Genomic DNA, 23283 nt, shown 5'->3' on the forward strand with positions numbered 1-23283 from the left:
GACATCAAAAGAAGAGAGTCAAAAATTCCTGTGCACTTATGCTATAAAATCCAAATAAATTGTCTGGTCTTTTTTCCAATGAGCTAAGATATGAGAGAGGTGTCATTTTCAACATTACTTATAATTTAAGGGCTTTTAAACCTCTTTTTTTTTTTAAGACTTTTTTATTTATTTGACAGAAAGAGAGAGAGAAATCACAAGTAGACAGAGAGGCAGGCAGGGGGGCGGTAAGCAGGCTCCCTGCTGCTCCATCCCAGGACCCTGAGATTATGAGCTCATCCGAAGGCAGAGGCTTAACCCACTGAGGCACCCCAATTTACGGGCTTTTAATGTCAATTTTAGGTAATTACTTTAAAATTTTTTTAAAGGATTTTTGTATATTTATTTGACAGAGAGAGGGAGCAGGGGGGTAGGGAGAAGTAGGCTCCCTGCTGAGCAAGTTTAGGGTTAGAGTTTGGGGAGTCCAATGCCAAGCTCGATACAGGGCTTGATCCCAGGACCCTGGGATCATGACCTGAGCTGAAGGCAGACTCTTAACTTACTGAACCACCCAGGCATCCCAATTTTAGGTTATTATATGACACTATTTATTAGTGTCTATAGGGGAGTCACAAGGGTTTTTGACTCAGTGTGTATTTAGTTGTGGTGACTTTCTTTTCAGAACCAATCTTTTTTCATTATTTATTTATTTATTTTGAAAGATTTTAGTCATGGATTTGTCAGAAAGAGTGAGCACAAGCAGGGGGAGTGGCAGGTAGAGGGAGAAGCAGGCTCCCTGCTGAGCAGGGTGCTGGATGATGGACTGATCCCAGGATGCTGGGATCATGACCTGAGCTAAAGGTGGATACTTAACTGACTGAGCCACCCAGGTGTCTCCCAGTCTTTTTTTTTTTTTAATTAGATGACTTTTTTCTTTAAAGATTCTATCTATTTATTTGAGAGAGAGAGAGAGAACAAGCAGGAAGAGGGGCAGAGAGAGAGGGAGAAACAGACTTCCCACTGAGCTCAGAGCCCAACATGGGGCTCTCTCCGAGGATCCCCAGTCATGACCCAAGCCGAAGTTGGGCATTTTTTTTTAAATTTTATTTATTTATTTGACAGACAGAGAGATCACAAGTAGGCAGAGAGGCAGGCAGAGAGAGAGGGGGAAGCAGGCTCCCTGCTGAGCAGAGAGCCCGATGTGGGGCTTGATCCCAGGACCCTGAGATCATGACCTGAGTCGAAGGCAGAGGCTTAACCCACTGAGCCACCCAGGCGCCTCCGAAGTTGGACATTTAACCAGCTGAACCACCAGGCGCCCCTCTGGTACCTATCTCTTAACCATCAAAATTAACCTTGAAAAATTAAGTACAGGAATAAAAAGAATTTATAGCATTTTAACTTCCCATCAAACACTTGCTTCCACAGCAGTAGGTCTGTCTCGCACATTGTTTTCATTTAAGGCAGAAAAATGTGTTTTGTTATTTGCTGTCGAAAGGTGCTTTTTTAGAGACAAGCAAACATAAAAGCATGAGAAGAGACATCCCGAGCCAGCATTACAAGCCCATCCTGCCCAGGAGACGTGTAACTCAAATCTTCCCTATATTCCCCTCTAGCTTTCCTAAAAAAAAAAAAAAAGTAAATAAATAAAAATACTGCCTTTGACCCAGCATTTGAACTTTTGGTGAATTTATCCTAGACAAATGCTTGCATGTGTGTAAACTATCCAATGTTATTGATTGTATTATGATTTGTAACAGGAAAATACTGGAAACAGCCAGAATGTCCATCCCTGAGACTATTTAAATCAATTTTTAGACAATGGGATACAATACAGTAGTGGAAACGGACCGCAGCTACCTACACGTAACACCCAGACGGTGGGAAGAGGGAGGAGGACCCCAAAGAATATTTACACCATGATTCTTTTTTTATGAGATTAAAATCTGTTACAATAAAACTCAACTCTAGAGATGTTTACTTAAGTGGTAAAACTATAAGGAAAATTGAGGAAATAATGACTGAAAAAGTTAAGGGTAGTGTTATTTCTAGAGAGAGGGAGAGATGTGTAAGGGGACATTTGGGGAATGCTTCTGGAGTGCTGGGTATGTTTTATTTCTTGACCTGGATGGTGGCTATGGAAGTGTTAGTTTTTTTGTTGTTTTTTGTTTTTAATAGGCTCTACACCCAGTGCAGAGCCCAATGCAGGCTTGAACTCACAACCCTGAGATTAAGACCTGAGCTGAAATCAAGAGTCAGATGCTTAGCCAACGGAGCCACCCAGGCACTCCAAGGGTTAGCTTTATGATTTCTCCTTAAATTCTACAGAAATATTTTGTGTTCTCTTTTATATGAATGAGATCTCTCATAATTGATGAATATCACTATCTAGGGGCATCTGCCTGGCTCTGTGGGTAGAGCACATGACTCTTGCTCTCGGGATTGTGAATTCAAGCCACATGTCAGGTGTAGAGTTTACTTTAAAAAAAAAAAAATCACAGTCCATTCAAACAGTGAAATACTATACAGTCATTAAAAAGAACAAGACAGCTCTCCTTGTCTGGGCGTGGAATGGATTTAAGGGAAAAATAAAACCAAAGGGAAGTGCCATGTTTTTAATGTGCTACCTTCTGTGTAAAATTTTAAAAATGATGTATCTGCCTTTACTGTGTCTGCTCAGAATTCTCTAGAAAAATGCACAAGAAGTAGGTAATGGGGAGGAAGCCTATGGCCCAGGAACTGGGCGGCCCTTCCTCTTTTCACGTCTTTGAATTCTGTACCATGTGCATATATTATCTATTCAAAAATAAAATAATTTCAAAAAATGTTTTTTTTTGTCTCTCATTCCCTGGAGCTCCCAAGTTTTTTGTTTCAAGTCCATTTCTTTTTTAAAAAGATTTATTTATTTATTGAGAGAGAGAGAGAGACAGCAAGATGAGGGAACACAAGCAGGGATTGTGGGAGAGGGAGAAGCAGGCTTCGCGCTAAGCAGAGAGCCTGATGCGGGGCTCGATCCCAGGACTCTCTGGATCATGACCCGAGCCGAAGACAGACGCTTAATGACTGAGCCACCCAGGCGCCCCTCAAATCTATTTCTTACTGATAATGAGAGCCACAGCCCAGGCCCAAGACACCGTGGACCCTCTCTGGTCCCCTTTCCTTGGCTGCAGGAGGAGGAGGCTGTCCCGGCTCCTCTCTCCCTCCCCTTTGCCTTCCCCTTCCTCCACCAGCCTTGCTTGTTTTCTTTCTTCTATCACCTCTCTCTGCTCCCTTCCTTGACTCTTTCTCCCGCATTTTTTTTTCTTTCTCTTCCTCTCCAATCCTCCTTTTCCCTCCCAACTCTGTCCACCTTCCCTTCTCTGTGTTTAGTTTCTCCTTCTTCTTCTGCTTCCCTCTCTCTCCATAAGGACCCAGGAGGCAGATCGGATGCCCCAGCTCTCCACGCACACGCTGGACCCTGGGCAAGTCACTGACCTCTTGGGCCTCAGTTTAACAGATGGTTGTCTTGGTTACGTGAGATCTCAAGGGTAGAAGTACCCAGCACGGGGCTGGGCACTCAGAAAAGTTTTGCCCACCCCCCTCCCAACCCGCTTTAGGATCTCTTAGCCCTGGGGTGGTGGATTATCAGATTATCAGACCCTTCTTGCTGCTCTGAATTGCTTAGAATCTGGGTGCTAAGATTCCAAAGGCTTTCAATAATAGTGGGTCCCTGGAGGCGGGGGTAGGGGAAGAATCAGGAAGAGGCCCCCGGTGCATTTTGGGAGGAGGGGAAGTGGAAGGGGGGGTAGGGAGGGCTTGCTGCTCTGTGAATGGACACAGTCACTGGTACTTACTGCACAGAGAGCGAGAGACATTGTGCCCATCTTCAGAGAGGGGCGGCCCTGGATCTTTTCTGGGGCTTCGTATCCAGGCCCCTTGGGCTCAGCCAGACTTGGGATAATGGAACCTCTTTCTTCTCCTGGGGCGCCTGGAGACTTGGGCCCTGGGAACACATCAGTGGTGGGTACGTTGTCTGCATCACACTCCCTGCTCACAAGCAGCATGGGCTCCTTGTCTGCCCCAGGGGTGCAAACTTTGCTTTCTTGTCTTGTTTCTTGCCACAGGATGGGGGCTCCCTGTTGCCTTGTTTTCTTCACCTTCTTGCCTTTGTTCAGGCTGCTTCCTCAGCCAGATGTTCCCTTTTCCTCACATGCTTTCCTACCTGGGAATCTGACCAAATCCATCGTTCCCTGGTGCACCTAGCACCGCTCTCTTGTCCCCTCACCTCCGCAGAGACCATGCTATCTGTTTACATGCGTGTTCTCCCTGCAGGCCTGTGAACTCCGGGGGACCAGGACACACCTTATTCATATTTGTGCCCCCTCCCCAGGCCCAGCCCACGGAAGAACTTCAGTAAAGAGTTAGTGATTAAATGAATGAATGAATAGATAAACATATAAACAAACCAAACTAAGATAGGAATGAATGAATGATTGAAGAATGAACAAATGAATGAATGAACAGAAGAAGCAGGACCTGGGTCTCATGAAGTAAACCTAACCCATCGACAGGCAGTCGGCTGGGACATGGCCTTCTTGGTGGGGAGTAGGGAGCAGGGATGGAACTGATGCCAAGTCAGCGGCCTCGCCCCTACCCTGGGAGGGGCATCGGACAGGCTCCTAGGGAGTCCTAAGGGCTTATGACCTGGACCCCTTGGAGAGTCCCAAGTGCAGATGCAAAAAAACCAGTGAAGATGGAACTGAAATAGATCTAACGGTGAACCCAGACCTTGTGGACCAGAACCATGGGGTTCTGGGATTCCACTGATGGGAAGGAGGCAGGCTAGTCTTAGTGGGAAAGGGATATAAAACAAAGGGTTAGACTACACATGGAAGGAAACCGAATGCTCAAGAAGTTCTTCCCCAGTGGAGTAGACTCACCAGAGATCAATGGATCAAAAAAATGTCTCTAATTGGGGCTCCTGGGGAGGCTCAGTTAGTCGGGTGTTGGCCTTCAGTTCGGGTCATGGTCCTGGGATCCTGGGATGGAGCCCTACATTGGGCTTCCTGCTCGGTGGGGAGCCTGCTTCTCCCTCTCCCTCTGCGTGCAGGTCCCCATTCTTGTGTGCTTTCTCTCTCTCCCTCTCTGTCAAATAAATAAATATCTTTTTAAAAAAGTCTCTATTCATCCCTGTCTTCCAGACTAGATCAGGAGCTCTCTGAGGGCAGGGATCTTGTCCAATACTTATCTATTTTCCCAACACTCAGCATAGAACGTGAAGCTCAGTTATTGGTAGGCTGCATAGATGGATGGATGGATGGATGGATGGATGGATGGATGAGTGAGTGGGTAGATGATGGATGGGTGGGTGGGTGGGTAAGTGGATGGTTGGGTGGGTGGAGGGATGGATGGTGAGTGGGTAGAAGGATGGCTGGCTGGCTGGCTGGATGGGCAGGTAAGTAGATGGATGGGTGGGTGGATGGGTGAGCCAATGGATGAACAGATCGAGAGCTGGATATACAGCAGATAAGCAGATGAAGATATAAAGTGATAGATCAATAACAGGTGGATGGGCTAATATATGAGCATATCAATGGCTAGATGGACAAGTAGATGAACAATAGGCGGCTGGATGAATGGGCTAACAGATAAATGGATGAAGGAATGGATGGCTAAATAAAACGATAAAGAAATGAATGTCTGATTGGCTTGACGGGTGAAGAGATGGATGGATAAATAATGGGTAGGAAAATGAATGGATGTGCCCACAAGAAAGGTTTGTAAACCAGGAAGACTAGATTGATTCTCAGGTATCGTTAAGGGGTGGGGAAACTGGGAAATCTGGGTTGGGAATAGAGCTGCTAGGGATATGGAAGAACCAGCGGTCCTTGGGAAACTGGGAGTGGAGGGTGTAAGAACCCAGGATGCCCTGTGGTGGCAGGGAGGCTCTGAGGGAGGGGGAAAGCAGCCTGTGCTGAGCCCCAGGCTGCACAGAACATAGGTGTTGAGGATCCAAGTCCCAGAAGAGCCAGGCGTGGGACTCTGCTAGATCAGAGCTCTCAGCCAGCCAGGCTGAGCCCAGAAAGTGAAGTCCTGGAGAAGGCACCCCGCTTCTGACTCGAAGAAGCTACCGGCTCTGACCCCAAGCAACTGACTGTTGACCACATGGGGATCTCAAGAGCAGTGGGCATCTGTGGGGTTAGGGGGCCTCAGCAGGGCCTGGGGGCAGCATTGTCCCCCTGTGGTAGGGCTAGGCTTCCTCTGTCCCCCTCTTTCTCTCCCACCCCAGCCTCCAAGACCGCCCCTCACAGTTCCAGCTTCCTCTGGGCAGGGGGCCTGGCCCCCATGGCCTCTCAGGCCAGCCCTCTGAGCACCACCTGCCCCAGCCGGCCTGAGACTTCCTGTATGTAGCGCAAGAGATTTATGCAAACGGGCTGGGGCGGTGATGTCACCCCAAGGGGACTATCTCCCAGTGGCAGGCCCTTCGATAAAATCAGGAACTTGCGCTGGCCCTGCAATGTCAAGGGAGGGGGCTCACCCAGGGCTCCTGTAGCTCAGGGGGCAGGCCCGAGCCCTGCGCCCGCCCTGAGTCCGTCCGGCCCCTGACGGGGCGCCCCATCCTGAGGGGCTCCGCACTGGCCCCCACTGAGGCAGGGGACCTGACCGGCTCGGAGCTCGGCTGGATGTTACAGGCGTGCAAAATGGAAGGGTTTCCCCTCGTCCCCCCTGTGAGTACCGGGACTCCTCTACTAGCCGGACCCGCGGCCCTCAGACGACCGCCCGCTGCCCACCAGGCCACCGACCAGCCAGCTGCCCTCCCAGGCTCGCTATCAGTGGGAAGTTGGTGTTTCCTCCCTGGAGCTCCTGGCCTGAGACCCAGCGAGGGGGCCATTAGCTTCTTTGAGCGCGCCCCGGCGGGCTGAGGGCTGGGCCCACGGTGGGGCTGTGATCGGTGGGGCCTGAACGGTTATTTATAGATGGGGCTTGGGTGGCAGGCTGAGCTCCTGGGCAGGGTGCTGGGCTGAGAATGGTGAGGACGGTGGCGGAACGGTGGCGGTGGAGGGGCTGGGGTGACTGGTGTGGGGGGAAGCTGGTCCCCGGACGGTGAAGGCTTGAGGGCAGGAGGCAATAGGCCAGAGGTCTCAGCCCATGGCCTGGGTGCTCCTGGAAACAGAGGCTCATTTATGTCTGGGTCCCCAGTGCCTGGTCTGGGGCCTGGCACAGGGGACAGGGTTGTTGACTGAAGGGTCTGGGCCTGGGGCCGGTAGGTCCCCAGGGGCTGGACGACAGCAAGAAATGGAGCGGAGACTAGGACGGCAGTTGTGCTGGGGCACTGGCCAGGGGGCTTGGAGGGGAGGTCAGGGCCAGAGCTGGGCCCATCTGGGGCTGAGCTCAAGGGCGGCATGGTAGGAGCCAGTAGAGTAGAGGCAGGAGCAAGGGCGGGGGCTGAGGGTGGGACAAGGACCAGGGCTGGACGTGAAGCGGCAGGAATCCCAGGGGAGCCCCGGAGGCAAGGGCAGCAGCCCGGGCGATCACCGCTGCCCCTCGCTCCGTGACAGTTGCAGCCTCGGGCAGCTGCAGACCTGCGCCCCTCAGAGAGGACCCCTCTCTCTTTCCCGCCCCATCCCCACTCAGCAGGGCTGGGGAGCGCTGGGGGAGCCGGGCAGGGCTTGACAGGGCCTGCCCACCTGACTCAGCTTTCCTGGCCTAATGGCAGCTCCCTTCCCCCGCCCCACCCCAGCCAGGCCTCTGAGCCCCAGGAGGCACCCCAGGCCTGACATCCCGCTGCTGGAAACCCGGTGCTGGGTTCCTGGCCTTCTTACTGGTCAGACACAGACAGCTCCAGCCAGCCGCCCCAGCCCCAGCCTCGGTCCACCACCAAGAAGCTGGGGGAGGGGGCAGGGGATGGAGGTGGTCCCAGGAAGAGCCAAGTCTGCCTCAAGAAAGCCACAGGCCCAGAAGCTTGGCCACCCTGTCTCTGACCCTTGACCTCTCAATCCCTGAAATCCAGACACAGCTAGGCAGGGGGCACCAAACCCCTCAGGGACTACTCCTGGGAAGGTGGGCTCCCAAGGGCCCTCGCCAAGCCCCCCCCCCCCGCCCACCTAAGCCCTTAAGGGCCCAGTAGCTGTTGTGCAATCCCTGGGCACACACTGTGGGGGTGGGGAGAGGCCTGATGACTGTGAAGACTGGGTGTGCTGTCCCTCTGCCCCGGGACAGGGAGGAGTGCGGGCTGGAGGGGGCGGAGGGGGAGAGGACGGGGAGGGGTGAGGGGGCGGAGGAGGAGGAGGAGGAGGAGGAGGAGGAGGAGGAGGGCAGAGGAGAGCAGGGAGGAAGAGGAGGGCGGGGTGGGGGTGGGGAGGAAGAACGAGGGGTGAGGGCAGAGCAAAGGGAGGAAGAGAAGGGAGTATCCCAGGGGGCGTGTCAGGAGGAGGCTGGAGAGCGAGAGGACCAAGGCTCTGGCAGGCCCATGGCCCCCAGTCCTGCCTGGTGACCACAGTGGAACCCATGAGTGTGAGTGGCCATCGGTCGTCATGGGCCCTGAGGGTGCCTTGGGCCCCGGGCACAGGCTGTGGAGACCCTGGCAGGAGGACACGTGTGTGTGCTGAGGGTTGGCATGCAAGCGATGTGTGAGGGGCCTTGATGGTGTGGGCCTGAGCCTGTGTTTAAGGTGCCTGAGAGCGAGCGTGAAGAGATGTGTGTTCATTCAAGGGGCCATATGTGCCTACGGTGTGAGTGTACAGCCGTGTGTACACATGTGGCCGCAGGTGTGTGGGTGCGGGTGACCTGTGGAGTGAGTGTGGGCGGGCACGTGAGTGTGAGTTCATGTGTGGGAGTGTGGGTGTCACGGGGAATATTTGTACATTGGGAGGTGTAGGTGTGTTGGTGTGAACGTGAGAGTTCGTGCGTGAGATGGGGACCTGGGGGTGCAGGTGTGAGTGGGAGTGTGGCTTCAGGAGCGGCTGTGAGGGGAGGGGGTGGAGGGAGCCATGCTCTCCGCTCAGCCTGGGTCCTCTTTTGACCTGTGACCTTTGGAGTCCCTGTGAGCCCCGTTCCGCAGGAGCCAAGACTCTGCTCTCTTGGGTCCCCCGTCCCTGCTGTGGCCTCTCACAGTTTCAGGCAGAGAGAGGGCTGTAGGCCTGACGCAGTCCCTCAGTGCGGGAGGGTGGTGTGGCCCCAACATGCGGGGGGGGCTGCCACGCCGGCTGGAGTCTTCCCGCCACCACCTGAGCCCTGACAGCCTCCTCTCTCAGCAGCCATCGGAAGACCTGGTTACCTATGACACGGACCTGTACCAGCGCCAAACACACGAATACTACCCCTATCTCAGCAGCGATGGAGAAAGCCACAGCGGTGAGTACTGGGCCTTCCCACGCCCCACGCCCCACACCCCCGGCCTGCATTTACCGAGCATCTCCCGTGTGCGCCAGGGCCCGAGGTCCGCTTCATCCAGGTTTATCTTCTGGTCCAATCCGTGTGGCTTTTCACAAACGAGGAAGCAGAGGCTCAGGGAGAGACTTGTGCAAGGTCACACAGCTGGTCAGGGGAGCCCGGTCTGTCTGCTCCAGGCCGGGGACCTCTCCTGCTTTCCTCCCCTGCTCCCCTCACCCCCTTCTTCCTCTCTGGTGTTGTCACCCCTTCACCCAACGTGAATTCCACGTTGGTGTCACCCCCGCTCCCTGCTGTGTTCTCAAGCTCTCTCAACGTTTGGGGCTGGATAATTTCTTTGTCGTGGGGCCTGCCCTGTACACTGCAGGATGTCCGGCAGCATCCCTGGTTTTACCTGTCAGATGCCAGAAGTACCGCCAGTCACGACAACCAAAAATGTTCCCACACGTTATTCGTTACCAAATAACCCCCTGGGGGACAGAGTCACCCCTGTTTAAGAACCGCTCACTGAGGGAAAGGCTCTGAGGCAGAGTGGAGCCCTAGCTTGCAGGGATAGGAGTGAGGATAGAGTACAAGCCAGGTGAGCCTTCAGTCCGAGCTCACTGCCTATCCCAAGGCCCAGCTGCGATCCCGGAGCGCATTCAGGGTTGATGGGGACAGGCAGTAGGGGCCTGGGACCTGGGCAGGGCAGTCAGAGAGGCTACCCAAAGGGGATCTTGGTATATTGATGGGGCACCCCGGAGCCAAAGGGAGAGGGCCTAGGTAGTAGGTCTTCCCTGAGGAATTCTCCAGGAGTCCGAAATCTGGGCAGGCCAGATACCGGGGTGTCTGCAGCCCCAGAGAAAGGTTTCTCACAGTGAGGCCACACCTGGGGGCCAGCCGCACCTGTCGCTTCATCCTTCAGGCACACCTGAGGCCAGTCTCAACATGAGGGCCCTGCCCGGGGATGGCACAGGCCCCTTCCTTATTAGGAAGGACTCCCACATCTGGATGCCAAATCCTATGAACGGTGGCACTGGGGTTAACAAGGCTGGCAACGTTTATAAAGGCCAGGCCCGGGAGCCACGTTCAGGGTGTAGGTGCTGGAGGAGCCTCAAGTCCGCATGTGGGAACACAAAGACGTCTCCCCCAGTCTGGGGGCAGGTTTGGCAGGAAGGTTTTAAACATCTGCTTTTTCATCCTTCAAAGCTTATTCATGATTCGGCAAGCAATGTGTCCTCTCTGTGGAAAAAGCTGGACAATTTAGAGAGAAAGTCTCCCTCATCCACCTGTCTTCTCAGCACCCCCAGCCAGGATCAGGGATGGGGTCTCCCTGACCTGGACACCAGCCCTTGGTGACCCTTGCACCTAGCCGGTCAGGACCCGGCAAGGTCCCTCGGGATGTAAGGACTGGCTCCCCCTCGTGGCTCCAGGCAGCAGGACAGGCAGGTCCCCGCAAACTCAGCTTGGCCTTGGGTTGCTTAGGGATGCTTTCCCCTCAGGCCTAACCTCCTCTCACTTTCACGGGGCTTGGGGGCATTTCCTTTGGGCCTGTTGCAGCCTCAGTTTCCCCTCGTGCAATATGAGGGTGTGTTCATACATCTAGAAACCAGTTAGACCGGGGACTGATGGAGTGAGTGCTTTAGGGAAACCTGCACTTTCCTGGCCCAGTGCCCAGGCAGGTCCCTTACATCTGGGCTGGGGCTCTAGCAATGACTCCTGATCAGATGCCTGAGTACCCTGTTTTGGTCATGCTCCAATTTCTTCAGAGACTCCTCTGGCATACCCAAGTGTCCCGGCCCCTACTCCCTGCACCCCTTCTCCTATCATTTCCAATTTGGGCATCTGTGCTGATCTGGGCATCTGTTGGTTCTTCCTTTTTCCTTTCTTTCTTTTTTATATTTTTTAAAGATTTTATTTATTTATTTATCTGTGTGTGAGAGAGAGAACACAAGCAGACAGAGTGGCAGGCAGAGGCAGAGAGAGAAGCAGGCTCCCCGCTGATCAAGGAGCCCGATGCAGGACTTGATCCCAGGACCCTGGAATCATGACCTGAGCCAAAGGCAGTGGCTTAACCAACCGAGCCACCCAGTTGTCCCTCTTTTTTCTTTCTTAAAGATTTTATTTACTTATTTGAGAGAGAGAGCAAGAGAGCAGAGGGAGAGGCAGAGGGGGAAGACTCCCCACTGACCAGGGAGCCTGATGCGGGGCTTGATTCCAGGACCTCAGGACCTGAGCCAAAGGCAGATGCTTAATGGACTGAGCCACCTGGGTACCCCGTTCTGTCCTTTCCTAATACCTCTTGGAAGGTACTATCTGGAGACTCAAGAGTAGAGACACCCCACATTTTCCAATCAGTTCCTGGACGTCCTCTGTGTCTGCGTTTTCAGATGGTGGTTGAAACTTACTAAGAAGACACTGGGGCTGGACCTGGGGCTGCTCCTGATTTCATCACCCACCAGTGTGTGATCTTAGAGCAAATGACAGCCTCTCAGAGGCCCCGGTCCCTCATATATGGAAGTGAGAGCATGGAAACACTTACCTCGTCATATTGTGGCGATTCACTGAGGTCATGCATGAAATGCTCAAGCTCCTGAATCCAGCAAGGGCCCAGGGAGCTTTCAAGACGTAGTATATTAGCTTTATGACCTAGCCAGGCGGGAGAGAGGAAGTGGCTGGGAGAGTGGGAGAAGCCGGAGGGGTCTGCAACAGACCCACTGCGTCAGTTTCAGCCAACCCAGGCGCCAGGCAACCAGCCAGCCGCCCACCCATCACCACCCGCCCTTGTAGCCACCCACTCAACCTTCCAACACGAATCATTTTTCCATATGTCCACTCATTCCTCATTTGTCCAACTACCCAACAGCTCCTGATAAGATGCTGTGTGCCAGGCACTGTTCTAGACACCAGAGGCTCCATGATAAACGAGTTTGATGAGCTCTCCTGACAGCTTACATTCCAGAGAGGGAAGAGGCCATGAACAGTCACATAAGCAGACACACAATACTAAGTCCTATGAAAGGCAAAGTCATGTAACACAGAGCGCCGACGACTACTTTCCCTTGGGAGGTCAGGGCAGGCCTCTGAGGAGGGGGCAGTTGAGGTGATTAGGCCAGTGGATGCAGAGGAGAAAGACGCACCAGACAGAGAGAACAGCAAGCGCAAAGCAGCGCAGACTTCCGACAGAGGGCCAGAGTGGCGGGGGCGGCCCAAGGCGGGGGTCTTGGGGGTGGAGACTGAAGCAAGCCGGAGGGGCCTGCCAAGGGCACAGTACACAGGGCCCGAAGGCCAGAGTTTGGGTTTTATCCTGCAAACAATGGGAAGGCATTGCAGGGTTTGAGCGGAGAAATGACATGATCTGAATCATCCTCTGTGTGTGTGTGTTGAAAATCTAAATACATTTTAAATCGTCAATTTTTGATTGTTAGGGTAAACATTGCAAAAATTTTAAAATACTTATCACGTAAGATGGTTCCCTCTTCCCGAGCTCCTTCCCCTCTGATAGCACCTTCATCCACCCAGGCAGACGTTTTATTCCGTGTATATATCCTCTTGTATGTCTGTCAATGTGTGCACGCACGTGTGTATATTCTGTTCCCGCCACAACGGAACAGTAGCATCACGCTGTCCCACAAGTTGCTACCTTTTTCCCAAGCTTATCATAGACATGTCTTTGTGACATACATGGCACAGCAGAGACAGAGGAAAGCTATTTTCCCAAGCTTCCTATTCCAATGCCAAGGAATCTAGATTGAATCTTCAATTTGAGGTACTACCGAATGGGCCATCTTGTTCTGTGTAAGACTCTAATTAGAGTCATTCCGAATGCACACACACACACACACTCTCACACTTCACAAATTCCCAAATGCTTCTACAGCAATGTTTTCCCAGTTTTACTGATGGAACCGACATAGGATACTGTGTAGGGTTAAGGTGCAGGACCTAATGACCCGACGGCCACAGACAGTGCGAAATGGGTACCACGGTAAATTCGGTTAATATCCTTCACCTCATAGAGATTACATAAAAAGATTTTCTCCTTGTGGAAAGAACGTTGAGGATCCAATCTCTTGGCAACTTTCCAGTATACCGCACCACATTGTTAACTGCAGCACCACATTGTACGTTGTGTCCTGGTACTTATAACCATAGGGTGTCCCATTTTTTTTTTTTAAATTTTCCTTTTTGACCACATTCCTCCAATTTTCCCAACCCCAACCCCAGCCTCTGGCAACCACAAATCTGATTTCCTTGTCTATAAGCTCAGGATATATTTTTTTAAGATTCCACATACAAGTAAGATAACACAATATTTGTGTTTCTCCGTGTACTGACTTTTGGCCTCAGTATCTACATTTTCCAGTATGAGGACCATGTGAAGGTTACTCAGCTGAGCCACATGGGACACTTTGATTACCTGTACTTGCTCGTCCCCGAAAAAGAGGACAAGGGGCATGGTGACAAGGAGGTAGCGTCCTCGTTCTGGAGCCAGGTTGATGAGACTCATGCCCCATCGCCCTCCCCACTATTCTCTGGGGTGACCAAGGGCAAGGTGTTTTAACTCTCTGTCTCAACTTCAAAATGCTACCGACTTTTCAGGATTGCTGCAAGGGTTGAGTGAGTCACTGTATGTCCAATCCTTAGAAAGGTGCCTGGCACACGGTGAATGCTACGTACCGCGGACAGGACTTGTTACTCTTCTCGCCAGAGCGTCCTAAGAGAGGGTGTGTGGGAGGTAGGGTTTTGCTGTTTACTTGTTCTCATGTCTTCATGGTTAACAGTAGGTCGGCCGTGTACAGAAATCTAGGTTGAAACCCACATTTTCCCTTAGAAATTTGAAAGCATTTCTCTATCTTCTGGTTACTGGAGTTTTTTTCTTCGAAGTCGGATCTCTTTTTATGTCCTCTTTTTGGAATGTAACCTTGTTTTTTGTTTTTGTGGGTTTTTCTGCTTGTTTAGTTTCATTTTGTCTCTCTGGAAGTTTTTAGTACCTTCTTCCAATACTCAGGGGTTCCAATGAATAAGCTTTTAAAAAAATCACTCTGGCTGCTGTAGGGGCCACCGTAAGCAGGGAGAAAGTACTGTGAGGGGACTCCTGGAATAATCCAGGAGAGAGATGACAGTGGCTTGGCCAAGGGTGGTGGCCCTAGAGACAGAAAGGAGTGGACAGATCTGGGACAGATTTTGAAGGCAGGGCTCATAAAATTTAATGATTGTTCATATTATTTTAAATTGTGGCCAAATATGCATAATATAAAATGGTAGTTCTATTTTAAATTTTTGAGGACCTCCAGATTGTTTTCCACAGTGGCTGCACCATTTTACCTTCCCACCCCCAGGGCAGAGGGATTCCAATTTCTCCACATCCTCACCAACACTGGTTAGTTTCTGGGTTTTGATAGCAGCCATCGCAACAGATGTGATGGGATTTGTTCTCTGTGAGGGGACTGGTGAAGGAACTAGAGTTCCAAGGCATGACTCCTCTCCATCTTTCCATCTTTCCAAGTACTCTTTTATCCTCCCGCTGACCCTCTACCCCGTGCATCCACACACCCATCTAATCATGCACTCATTGACCTCTCCAGTTGTCCTTCCCTTCACCCGCCAAACCCTCTAGCAATTTCTTACGGACCTATCCATCTAATCAATGTCTACCAAGCATCTCTTGTACTCCAGGCACATTGCTAGGTGCTAAGGAAACAACGAAACACAAGTCCTATCAGATTTATTATTTTAAGAGGAGAAATAACTAAAACTTCAATAATTAGGATACAAGGTGGAGAGTAACAAGTATATGAAGCCTAGAGCTCCACTCTCTGACCTCTGGTTCCCTTACAGGAGCAATGGGCAGGAGGGCTGGGCTGCAGGAGCCCCTGTCCAGTGGTCTGTGATTTCCTAAAGTTTTTTTTTTTCTCAGCCTTTGTCTTCTTAATTCCTCATGATCCTTCTCTGTCTTGATCCTACTTCTGCTCTCCTGGGGGGGGGAACCCTGAGTTTAAGACTGGGATTTCTGTTCCGAGGAGATAAGGTCAACTGAATGACACTTAGGGCTTAAGTTTTGTGTATGTGTGGAGTTGCTTGGAATATCATTTTGTTTTTGTCCTGGTGACTTACAGGTATTAGAGACACCAAAAATACTAAGTCAGAATAGTGATTGGGTGGGTAGGACTTTGGTCCCAGATTGGGAGCTGGCTTAGAGGGAGGTAATGAAAGATCAAGATGAATGAGTTCTTGCTGGCTGTCTGGAACAGATGGAAGGAATGACGGGTGATGAACGGGTGGCTAGATGAGGGATGGATGGATAGATGGATTGTGATGGATGAGTGGAAGAGGGACCAGTGATGGATGGATGAATGAAGACTGGATGGAGGGAGGACAGATGATGAACCATGGGTGAGAGTGGCCGATGGCAGACAGACAGAGAGATAAAAGCAGGCAGGAAAGCTGGTGGCAGCATGGGTCTTAATTACAGCTCTCATTAACAGCCTTGCTTCTCAGAAGTTGTATGATGTAATGATAGGAGTTCAGTCCCTGAAGGAAGACACAGGTGACTTTACCAATGCCTGCCTGAGAACAAGGGACTTAATCTCTTTGTGTCATAGTTTCCTCATGTGCAAAAGAAAGATTATACTAGGGGCGTCTGGATGGCTCAATGGGTTAAGCCTCTGCCTTTGGCCCAGGTCATGATCTCAGGGTCCTGGGATCAAGCTCCACACTGGGCTCTCTGCTCAGCAGGGAGACTGCTTACCCCCGCCCCCCCACCGTCTGCCTCTCTGCCTGCTTATGATCTCTCTCTGTCAAATAAGTAAATAAATAAAATCTTTTTTTTTTTTTAAAAAAAGAAAGATTATACTAAAAAAAAAAAAAGAAGAAGAAGTGTCACACTACTATGGCCACCTGGTCAGAGCTAAGGTGAGATTCAATGAGAAATGTGGTATGAGGACTCAGCATCGCGCAGTACATAAAAATGCATATTAAAAGCTAACTTTTACCAATCATTTGAATATTGGTTAAGGCCCACTATGTGTTGGGTGGCCTGCCAGGCTATGAAAAGGAGGGGTCGAACTTCAGATATGCCAATGGCATCATATTCCTTTGAGGAGCAGAGTCATGCTAAGGAGACATTGTGCAGGATGATCCCGGTAACCCAGTGAAGGGGTAAAGCACTGTGTTCGTGAACAGTCGTCTAGAAGTGAGGTCCAAAGAGCCCAGGACTGCCGACCTTTGCACTAGGAAGGATTCTTTGCATTGTGCTCCTTCAGAGGGCCCCATGCTTAGAACGTCTCTGCCTACCAGGCAGCGTTTATTACATAATTGCCTGAGCTCCCAAATCAAGGGTAAAGGCGAGGTTTCCGTTGGGCCTTTTGAAACCTTAATGGTAGCTCGAGTCCCCTTTGCAGCTTTCAGGGGATCCTGGAGCAGGGTTCCAGGGTTTCAGTGAGCAAAGGAACCTCTTTAGGACCTGGTTAAATTCCAATTCCCAGCTCCTCTCTCGGTGCTTCTGATTCCCTGGGTCTCCAAGTGGAGCCCCAAGCCCCCCAGAGTGACTCTGATGAAGGTGTCCTGAGAATCCCATGGGAAATGCTGGCCTAGGGGTCTTCTGCAGAGCTAGAACAGAAAGGGTGAGCAGGAGGGAAAGAGAGCCATCGGAGGACCTCACCCTACGCCTGCAGCACTGCACACAGGCAGGCTCCTCCAAACCCTGGACCCGAAGTGGGTGTGCAGGTGGGGGTTGGTAGGCAAGATAAGGCATTCTGGCAAGATCTGGACGGTTCAAACTGAGTGTGGAAGGCAAACATGGGAGGGGTCAGGAGTGGGGCCAGGGGGCGGATCTACCCCTAAAGAGGACCCGGGATTGGCTCACCAAATCCCAGAGCCCCCCAAAGGGCCCCATCTCTAAAGCACAGAGCCAACTCTCCCAGGCCAGTGGAGAGCTTCTGGGTCCTGTTAATCTGCTGCAAGATGAAAGTACCAATGAAACATTGTTTTGTTTTCCTGTCAGATTTGGATAATTTTGTGGAGGAGAGTCAGAGAGAGTTTTCAGGAGGCTAGGGTTTATTCATTCATTCCTTTGTTCACTCCTTCGGGAAATGTTTGTTGAGTGACTACTGTGTTTAGCCTTGGGGGTGAAGGGAGACCAACACCAGTCACTGTCCTCATGGTGCAATGCTGAGGCCCCAGATCTAGCCTTTGGGAGAAAGAGACACCTACTACCCCCCCCCCGAAAAAAAACCCCTGATTTGAGTGGTCCACTGACTGATTGGCAGGGAGTGGGAGGAAGAAGAGGAGATAAACATGAATGAAAATATCTGTCATTTGCTGAAGTGCTAATCTAGGTTCTTTAGAATAACACAGCGGTCCTAGTAGTAGTAATGTTTATTGAATGGAATTTTGTGCCCGGTTCTCCTCTAGGCACCTTGCAGACATTAGCTCATTCAACCTGCACAAGACTATGGGATATCTGTCATTATTAGCCCCATGTTACAGATGAGAAAACTGAGGCTTATAGATGTGCAGTAACCTGCCCAATGGCAGAGGCGGGATTTGAACCCAGCTCTGCCTGACTCCCAGATCATGTACTTTCTCTCTTCTGTGCCATATCGCTTTGCAGAGGTGGGAGTGTGGGCTGCCTGGATTGTGGATTTGGGTGATTTCATGTGTGGACACGACCTCTGTTAACTACCCAGTCGGGTCTTTGACTTTTAGATTAGGGAATTGGAGGCTCGGGGAAATACAATGTCTTGTCTAGGGTCACAGAGCAAAGCCATCGCAGAGCGGTATTAGGAAGCAAGTCTTCTGAGAACCCGTCCAAAGCCAAAAAAGCGCATGTCATTTTTTGGGGGTGTGTGAATGAATGACTATGTGCTTTTGTGAAAGCAAAAAAGACAGACAGACAGACACACACACACACACACACACACACACACACACGGGGTTGGTATTTGTTTCCATGTAGCATCCCAGAGAGGCTGCCTTGGCCTAGAATCTTGGACACTCCCTCTTGGGTCACATGAGAAAATCCCTCTTGTCCCTTTATCACCACATCTTCTTTTGGACCCCAGATTGTCCCCAGGAACTCCACAGACGTGTGGCAGGTTTTTGTTTTGTTTTGTTTTCTTCCTGGAAAAGATGTTCAGCGAAATCATGTCCTAGTCCCAAGACAGAGCTCCCGATGGCACGTGGCTGTTCCCCAAACTCGAATCCCCCCCACCGCAGACTCTGAAAGCACCTATGGGGAGTTTCCAGTGTAGCCCTGTGTCTTGGCATCCTGGCTCGGAGACAGACAGAGCCGCCCAGAGGCATGGCTTCGGAGGGGCAGTGCCATGGGCCGGGACAGGTTCTGGTGGGTGAGGAACGTCAGCCGTGTGACTTCACGATCACACCTTGACGGTGGGACAGGACCATGTGTGTGTGACTGTGGCCTCAGGAACCACTCTGGTTTCCAGAGAAGCAGAGGGGGAATCAGCATTCCCCGAGGGCCTCCTCCAGGGCTGGGAGTTTTTACAAATGTGAACTTATTTGCATGCTCCCAATAACTATGATCCCCATTTTATTAGTGAGCCAACAGCTGAGAATGAAGAGGTCGGTGCCCATGCCTGAGGTCGCATGGACAGCAAACGGCTGAGCCAGGATTCAGACTCTGGCTGAGCCAGGATTCAGATTATGCCCATGTCCTTGTGCCTGCGGGGAAGGCAGGCTAGAATGGTTGCTGGGAGTGCAGGCTTTGCCTCGGACCCGGGTCTTAGCTCAGGCCAGGGCCTCCAACTGCCTGGCCAAGCCTCAGTGACCTCATCTGTAAAATGGGGTGGTACCTAACGAGGCAGGTGGGGAGATCGTGGGGAGCCCAGCCGGGTGGGCGGTCACCGCCCCTCCACGGCCCGGATGACTGTGCTCTGCGTCACCATGAGCTCTCCCTGCCCGCGTACCCCGGGCTCACCGCACGCCACCCCCCGCCCCTGCAGACCATTACTGGGACTTCCACCCGCACCACGTGCACAGCGAGTTCGAGAGCTTCGCGGAGAACCACTTCACGGAGCTGCAGAGCGTGCAGCCCCCGCAGCTGCAGCAGCTCTACCGGCACATGGAGCTGGAGCAGATGCACGTGCTCGACACCCCCATGGCGCCGACCCACGCGGGCATTGGCCACCAGGTGCGTGCGGCCGCCAGTCCCGCGGGACCCGGCCTGTGGTGAGGCTGGCGCTCCACAGGAAGCTGACACAGGCTCTTACTCAACTTGGCTTCCTGCCCCACAGCGCCAACGGCGGCCGGAGCCCTAACGGCTGCCTCCTGACCCTCCGACTGACCTCGTGACCCTGCACCCCTTATCGGCTCTGGCCCCACACCAGACAGAGCCCCGATAATTCCCACCCTCCTCTGATCCGCCTGACCACGGTGGCCCTCCCGACCCCAACCATGCCTCCCACCCCATCCACGGGCCCCTCACCGACCCGGGCCCCATCTCACTGGACACTGATCTCCGCTGGCCTCCCCCGGCCTCCCCATCTCCACTGACCCCCTTTATTGATCCTGCTCAGCCCCACGCACCTTAATCCCAGTCAGTGACCTCCGTTAACATCTACCACCCCGCGCGGACCTCCACGGACCCTTCCCTCATGTCTCACCAACTTATTAGAAACCGCATTCCCTCCCTTACCCGACCCCTCGGCCCCTCTGCTCTGCCCCCTCTGACCCCAGGAATGCCAGGCCATATAGTACCTCTGTGCATATAGGGAGAGGGCGCCCTTTCCCTGGGCCATGCCGCCACCAACTAGGAGGCCCACAGCGGGCTGGATTTCAGCAGCCCCTGGCCCCCCACAACCCACGCCATGTGGGAGTTCACCCTGCCGGACCCCTGTAACCTGACTGACCTCCAACTTCCCCAGCCCTCTCCCAAATCTTTCTGACCCTTGCTGGCCTCGCCACCCTCTCTACTTCTCTTTCCAGAAGTCCTGAGCTGGGAACTGGGCCTCGCTGAACTTGACCCTCTTTCCCTGTCTTTCTAGGTCTCCTACCTACCCCGGATGTGCCTCCCATACCCTTCCCTGTCCCCGGCCCAGCCTAGCTCGGACGAGGAGGAAGGCGAGAGGCAGAGCCCACCGCTGGAGGTGTCTGACGGGGAAGCTGATGGCCTGGAGCCAGGGCCTGGCCTCCTGCATGGGGAAACAGGTAGGGTGGCTCAGCCGTGCGCCCCGGCCCCGGCCATTATGTGCCCCCGGCACCCCAGCCAAGGCCACAGCGGTCCTGGCACAGAGCTGAGTGTGTGTCCGTATCTGTGAGCGTGTGAACGTTTGCCCACGTGTGCGCTGTGTCTGTGACCATCTGTGCTGTCCGTGTGTCGATGAGCACCAGAGCATGAGTGCGGTACAGACACGCACAGGCATCTCTGCGACCGAGCCTGGGACCGTGCATGTGCGTCTATACCTCTCTGGGTTGCGTGTGAGTGGGTGTGAGCAGGTGTGAGTGCCAGGGCCCTGTACACCACCCCCTCCTTCCAGTCCTTCTCCAGGGAGCACTCCCTCCCCACGCCGGGGCGGGGGGGGGGGGGCTACATCCTGGGGAGGGGAGGGTGGGTGCCTGTGTGGGGGTGGCTGACCGCCTCCCGCCTGCAGGCAGCAAAAAGAAGATCCGCCTGTACCAGTTCCTGCTGGACCTGCTCCGCAGCGGAGACATGAAGGACAGCATCTGGTGGGTGGACAAGGACAAGGGCACCTTCCAGTTCTCGTCCAAGCACAAGGAGGCGCTGGCACACCGCTGGGGCATCCAGAAGGGAAACCGCAAGAAAATGACCTACCAGAAGATGGCCCGCGCCCTGCGCAACTATGGCAAGACAGGCGAGGTCAAGAAGGTCAAGAAGAAGCTCACCTACCAGTTCAGCGGGGAGGTGCTGGGCCGCGGGGGCCTGGCCGAGCGGCGCCACCCGCCCCACTGAGCCCAGGCCCGCCGACCCCACTGGGCCCGCCAGGCCTCCCCGCTGGCCATAGCATTAACCCCTCGCCTGGCCCGGACACAGGGAGGCAAGCTCCCAGGGGCCGGGGGCAGGACTGCGGCGGGCCGGGCCTCGCCTCACCCGTCCACTCCCTCCTCCAAGCCCGCTACCCACACCTCTCCTCCCCTCCCGCCAGGACTCCAGCCCCGGCTCCAGGGGGCTCCCTGGGCGTCTGACCCCAGGGAGGGGTCGGCCTTGCTTAGTGTGACCCAGGGTGCTACCTTGGAAGTTGGAAGTCATCATATTTGTGTACATGGAACCTTTCTTCTTAAGTGTCTCTCCTTTCCCCGACCTCTTTCTTCCCCGTTAGCTTCCTCAAGGAGCAAAGTTATTAAAGTTATTCTCCGTGAGTTCTCCTGTAGCGCAGAGTCTCTTTTACGATTTTTTGTGCATCTTGTCTGGGTGCCCCTATCTGATCTCTCTTTTTCTCGCTTGTCCTTCCGGGTGTTGCCAAGGACCTCACCTGGGGCTGGGCGCTGGGGACATCAGAACAAATGACACACGGTGCCAAGCCCAGAGTTAGAGCTGGTGGAAGAAGTCCTTGGTTGTTCTTAGGGGAATAAATCAGTAAGAAGCCCTCTGTATCTGATAAATGGGCTTTTAAAAAATGCCTCAGTGAGGCTTAAACTCTAGGTCACGGCCCCCGTGAGGATGAGGATCGTAATCAAGGCCACGACACTGGATTTTCCGGCCATTTATTACACGTCAGGCTTGAGAGGCAAAGTCAAATATCATCCCATTTTTACAGACTGGGAAACTGAGACTTGGAGAGGTCACGTGATCTGTCCAAGGTCACACAGCTGGGTGAGGGGCAAGCAGATCCTGCTGCATGCTGGCTGCTAGGTCAGCATAAGGCAGGAAGCCCCCTCTCCCGCCGTATCTGGAATGGGGAGCTAGTGAGCAGGGACCCCCAGGGTCCAGCTCGTGTCTTGATGCTCTCTGGCTTCTGGTCCACGACATGGGAGACCTAGAAAAAGAGGAGCCTGGAAGCCTCCAGCATCTTGCTTCCAACAGTAAGCAGTGAGGTGTGGTGCAAGACAGCCTGGGAGTGAGGAAACGTCCCAAGGCAGCCAGCAAGCCTCAGAGAGCCCAGACTTGGGGGTGGGGGTGGGGTGGCATCAGGGCAAACACCCCCAAACACCTGCTTGCCCTGAGGGTTGACCTGTGACCTCCTTTCTCAGGTCTCCAAGCCCCTGGAGAGGGTAAGCGGTGCTCAGTCCTCTTTAAAGAAGGTTAAGGAGCAGGTGATTCAGTAGTTGAAAAACCGTGGGCAGGGCCAGAGACCAATAATCCTATTCCTAATCCGGGTGAAAAGGAATGGTAGCAGCGATGCCTGTGTAGAGAATCCTTCCCTCCTGCCGTGGGGGGGCGCATGAGCATTCCTGATACTGGATCTTGCATGGAGAGATTCCCGCATAATTTTCTTCTTTCCGTGCAGCCACTGATGACCCAGATGTGGGGCAGGGGGAGGCAGAAGTTCATTAAGGAACAGTGTGGCGGGGGGTGCACAAAATTTTGGCAGTATTTTTTGTGTGAATCTGACTTCCACTTTGGGGTGTATTTAAAGATTAGCCCCATGTCCTCACCTGCAGGCCCAGCCCCGTTCCCCCTGGGTGACACCAGCACCCAATATTTTGGGGGCTGCCCTCCTGGCCCTGGCCTGAGCCCACCCAGGACTCCACGCGGCCAGTCCAGGGCCCTGCGAGCCCCAGTGGCAGAGGCATTGTCATCCAGCCTTTTCTACGTGCCTGACACCTGCTCTAGCATTTTCATTTATAACCCACTTCACTCGGAACAGTCCTACGCGGTGGGTGCTGCTACCATCACCCCACTTTATGGACAAGGGAACTAAGGTCCAGAGGTGAAGGAAGGGGCAGTGCCAGGACTCGGGGCGGCCCGGCCCCAGGATCTGGGTGCATACCAATCTGTCCCACCATTTCTCCGCCAGGTGGACATACAGACAGGCT

At 53.1% G+C, this 23283-nt stretch overlaps 1 protein-coding gene across 2 annotated transcripts; it reads left to right on the plus strand.

Annotated features, from left to right (window-relative positions):
- Window positions 1–6428: 6428 nt before the first annotated feature.
- On the plus strand, window positions 6429–21666 carry SPI1 (Spi-1 proto-oncogene). Of its 2 annotated transcripts, none has more exons than XM_004763063.3 (5): window positions 6429–6686; window positions 9213–9312; window positions 19293–19480; window positions 20334–20496; window positions 20940–21666. In XM_004763063.3, exons 1-5 carry the CDS (start codon window positions 6642–6644, stop codon window positions 21257–21259), a joined length of 816 nt encoding a protein of 271 aa, XP_004763120.1. In that variant the 5' UTR covers window positions 6429–6641; the 3' UTR covers window positions 21260–21666. The 2 variants fall into 2 exon arrangements, with proteins under 2 accessions (XP_004763120.1, XP_004763121.1); XM_004763064.3 differs by having other exon boundaries at window positions 9216–9312.
- Window positions 21667–23283: the final 1617 nt, after the last annotated feature.

Source organism: Mustela putorius, unplaced genomic scaffold (assembly GCF_011764305.1).
Source record: "Mustela putorius furo isolate JIRA1106 unplaced genomic scaffold, ASM1176430v1.1 tig00003859_pilon_pilon_pilon, whole genome shotgun sequence".
Taxonomy (NCBI): domain Eukaryota; kingdom Metazoa; phylum Chordata; class Mammalia; order Carnivora; family Mustelidae; genus Mustela; species Mustela putorius.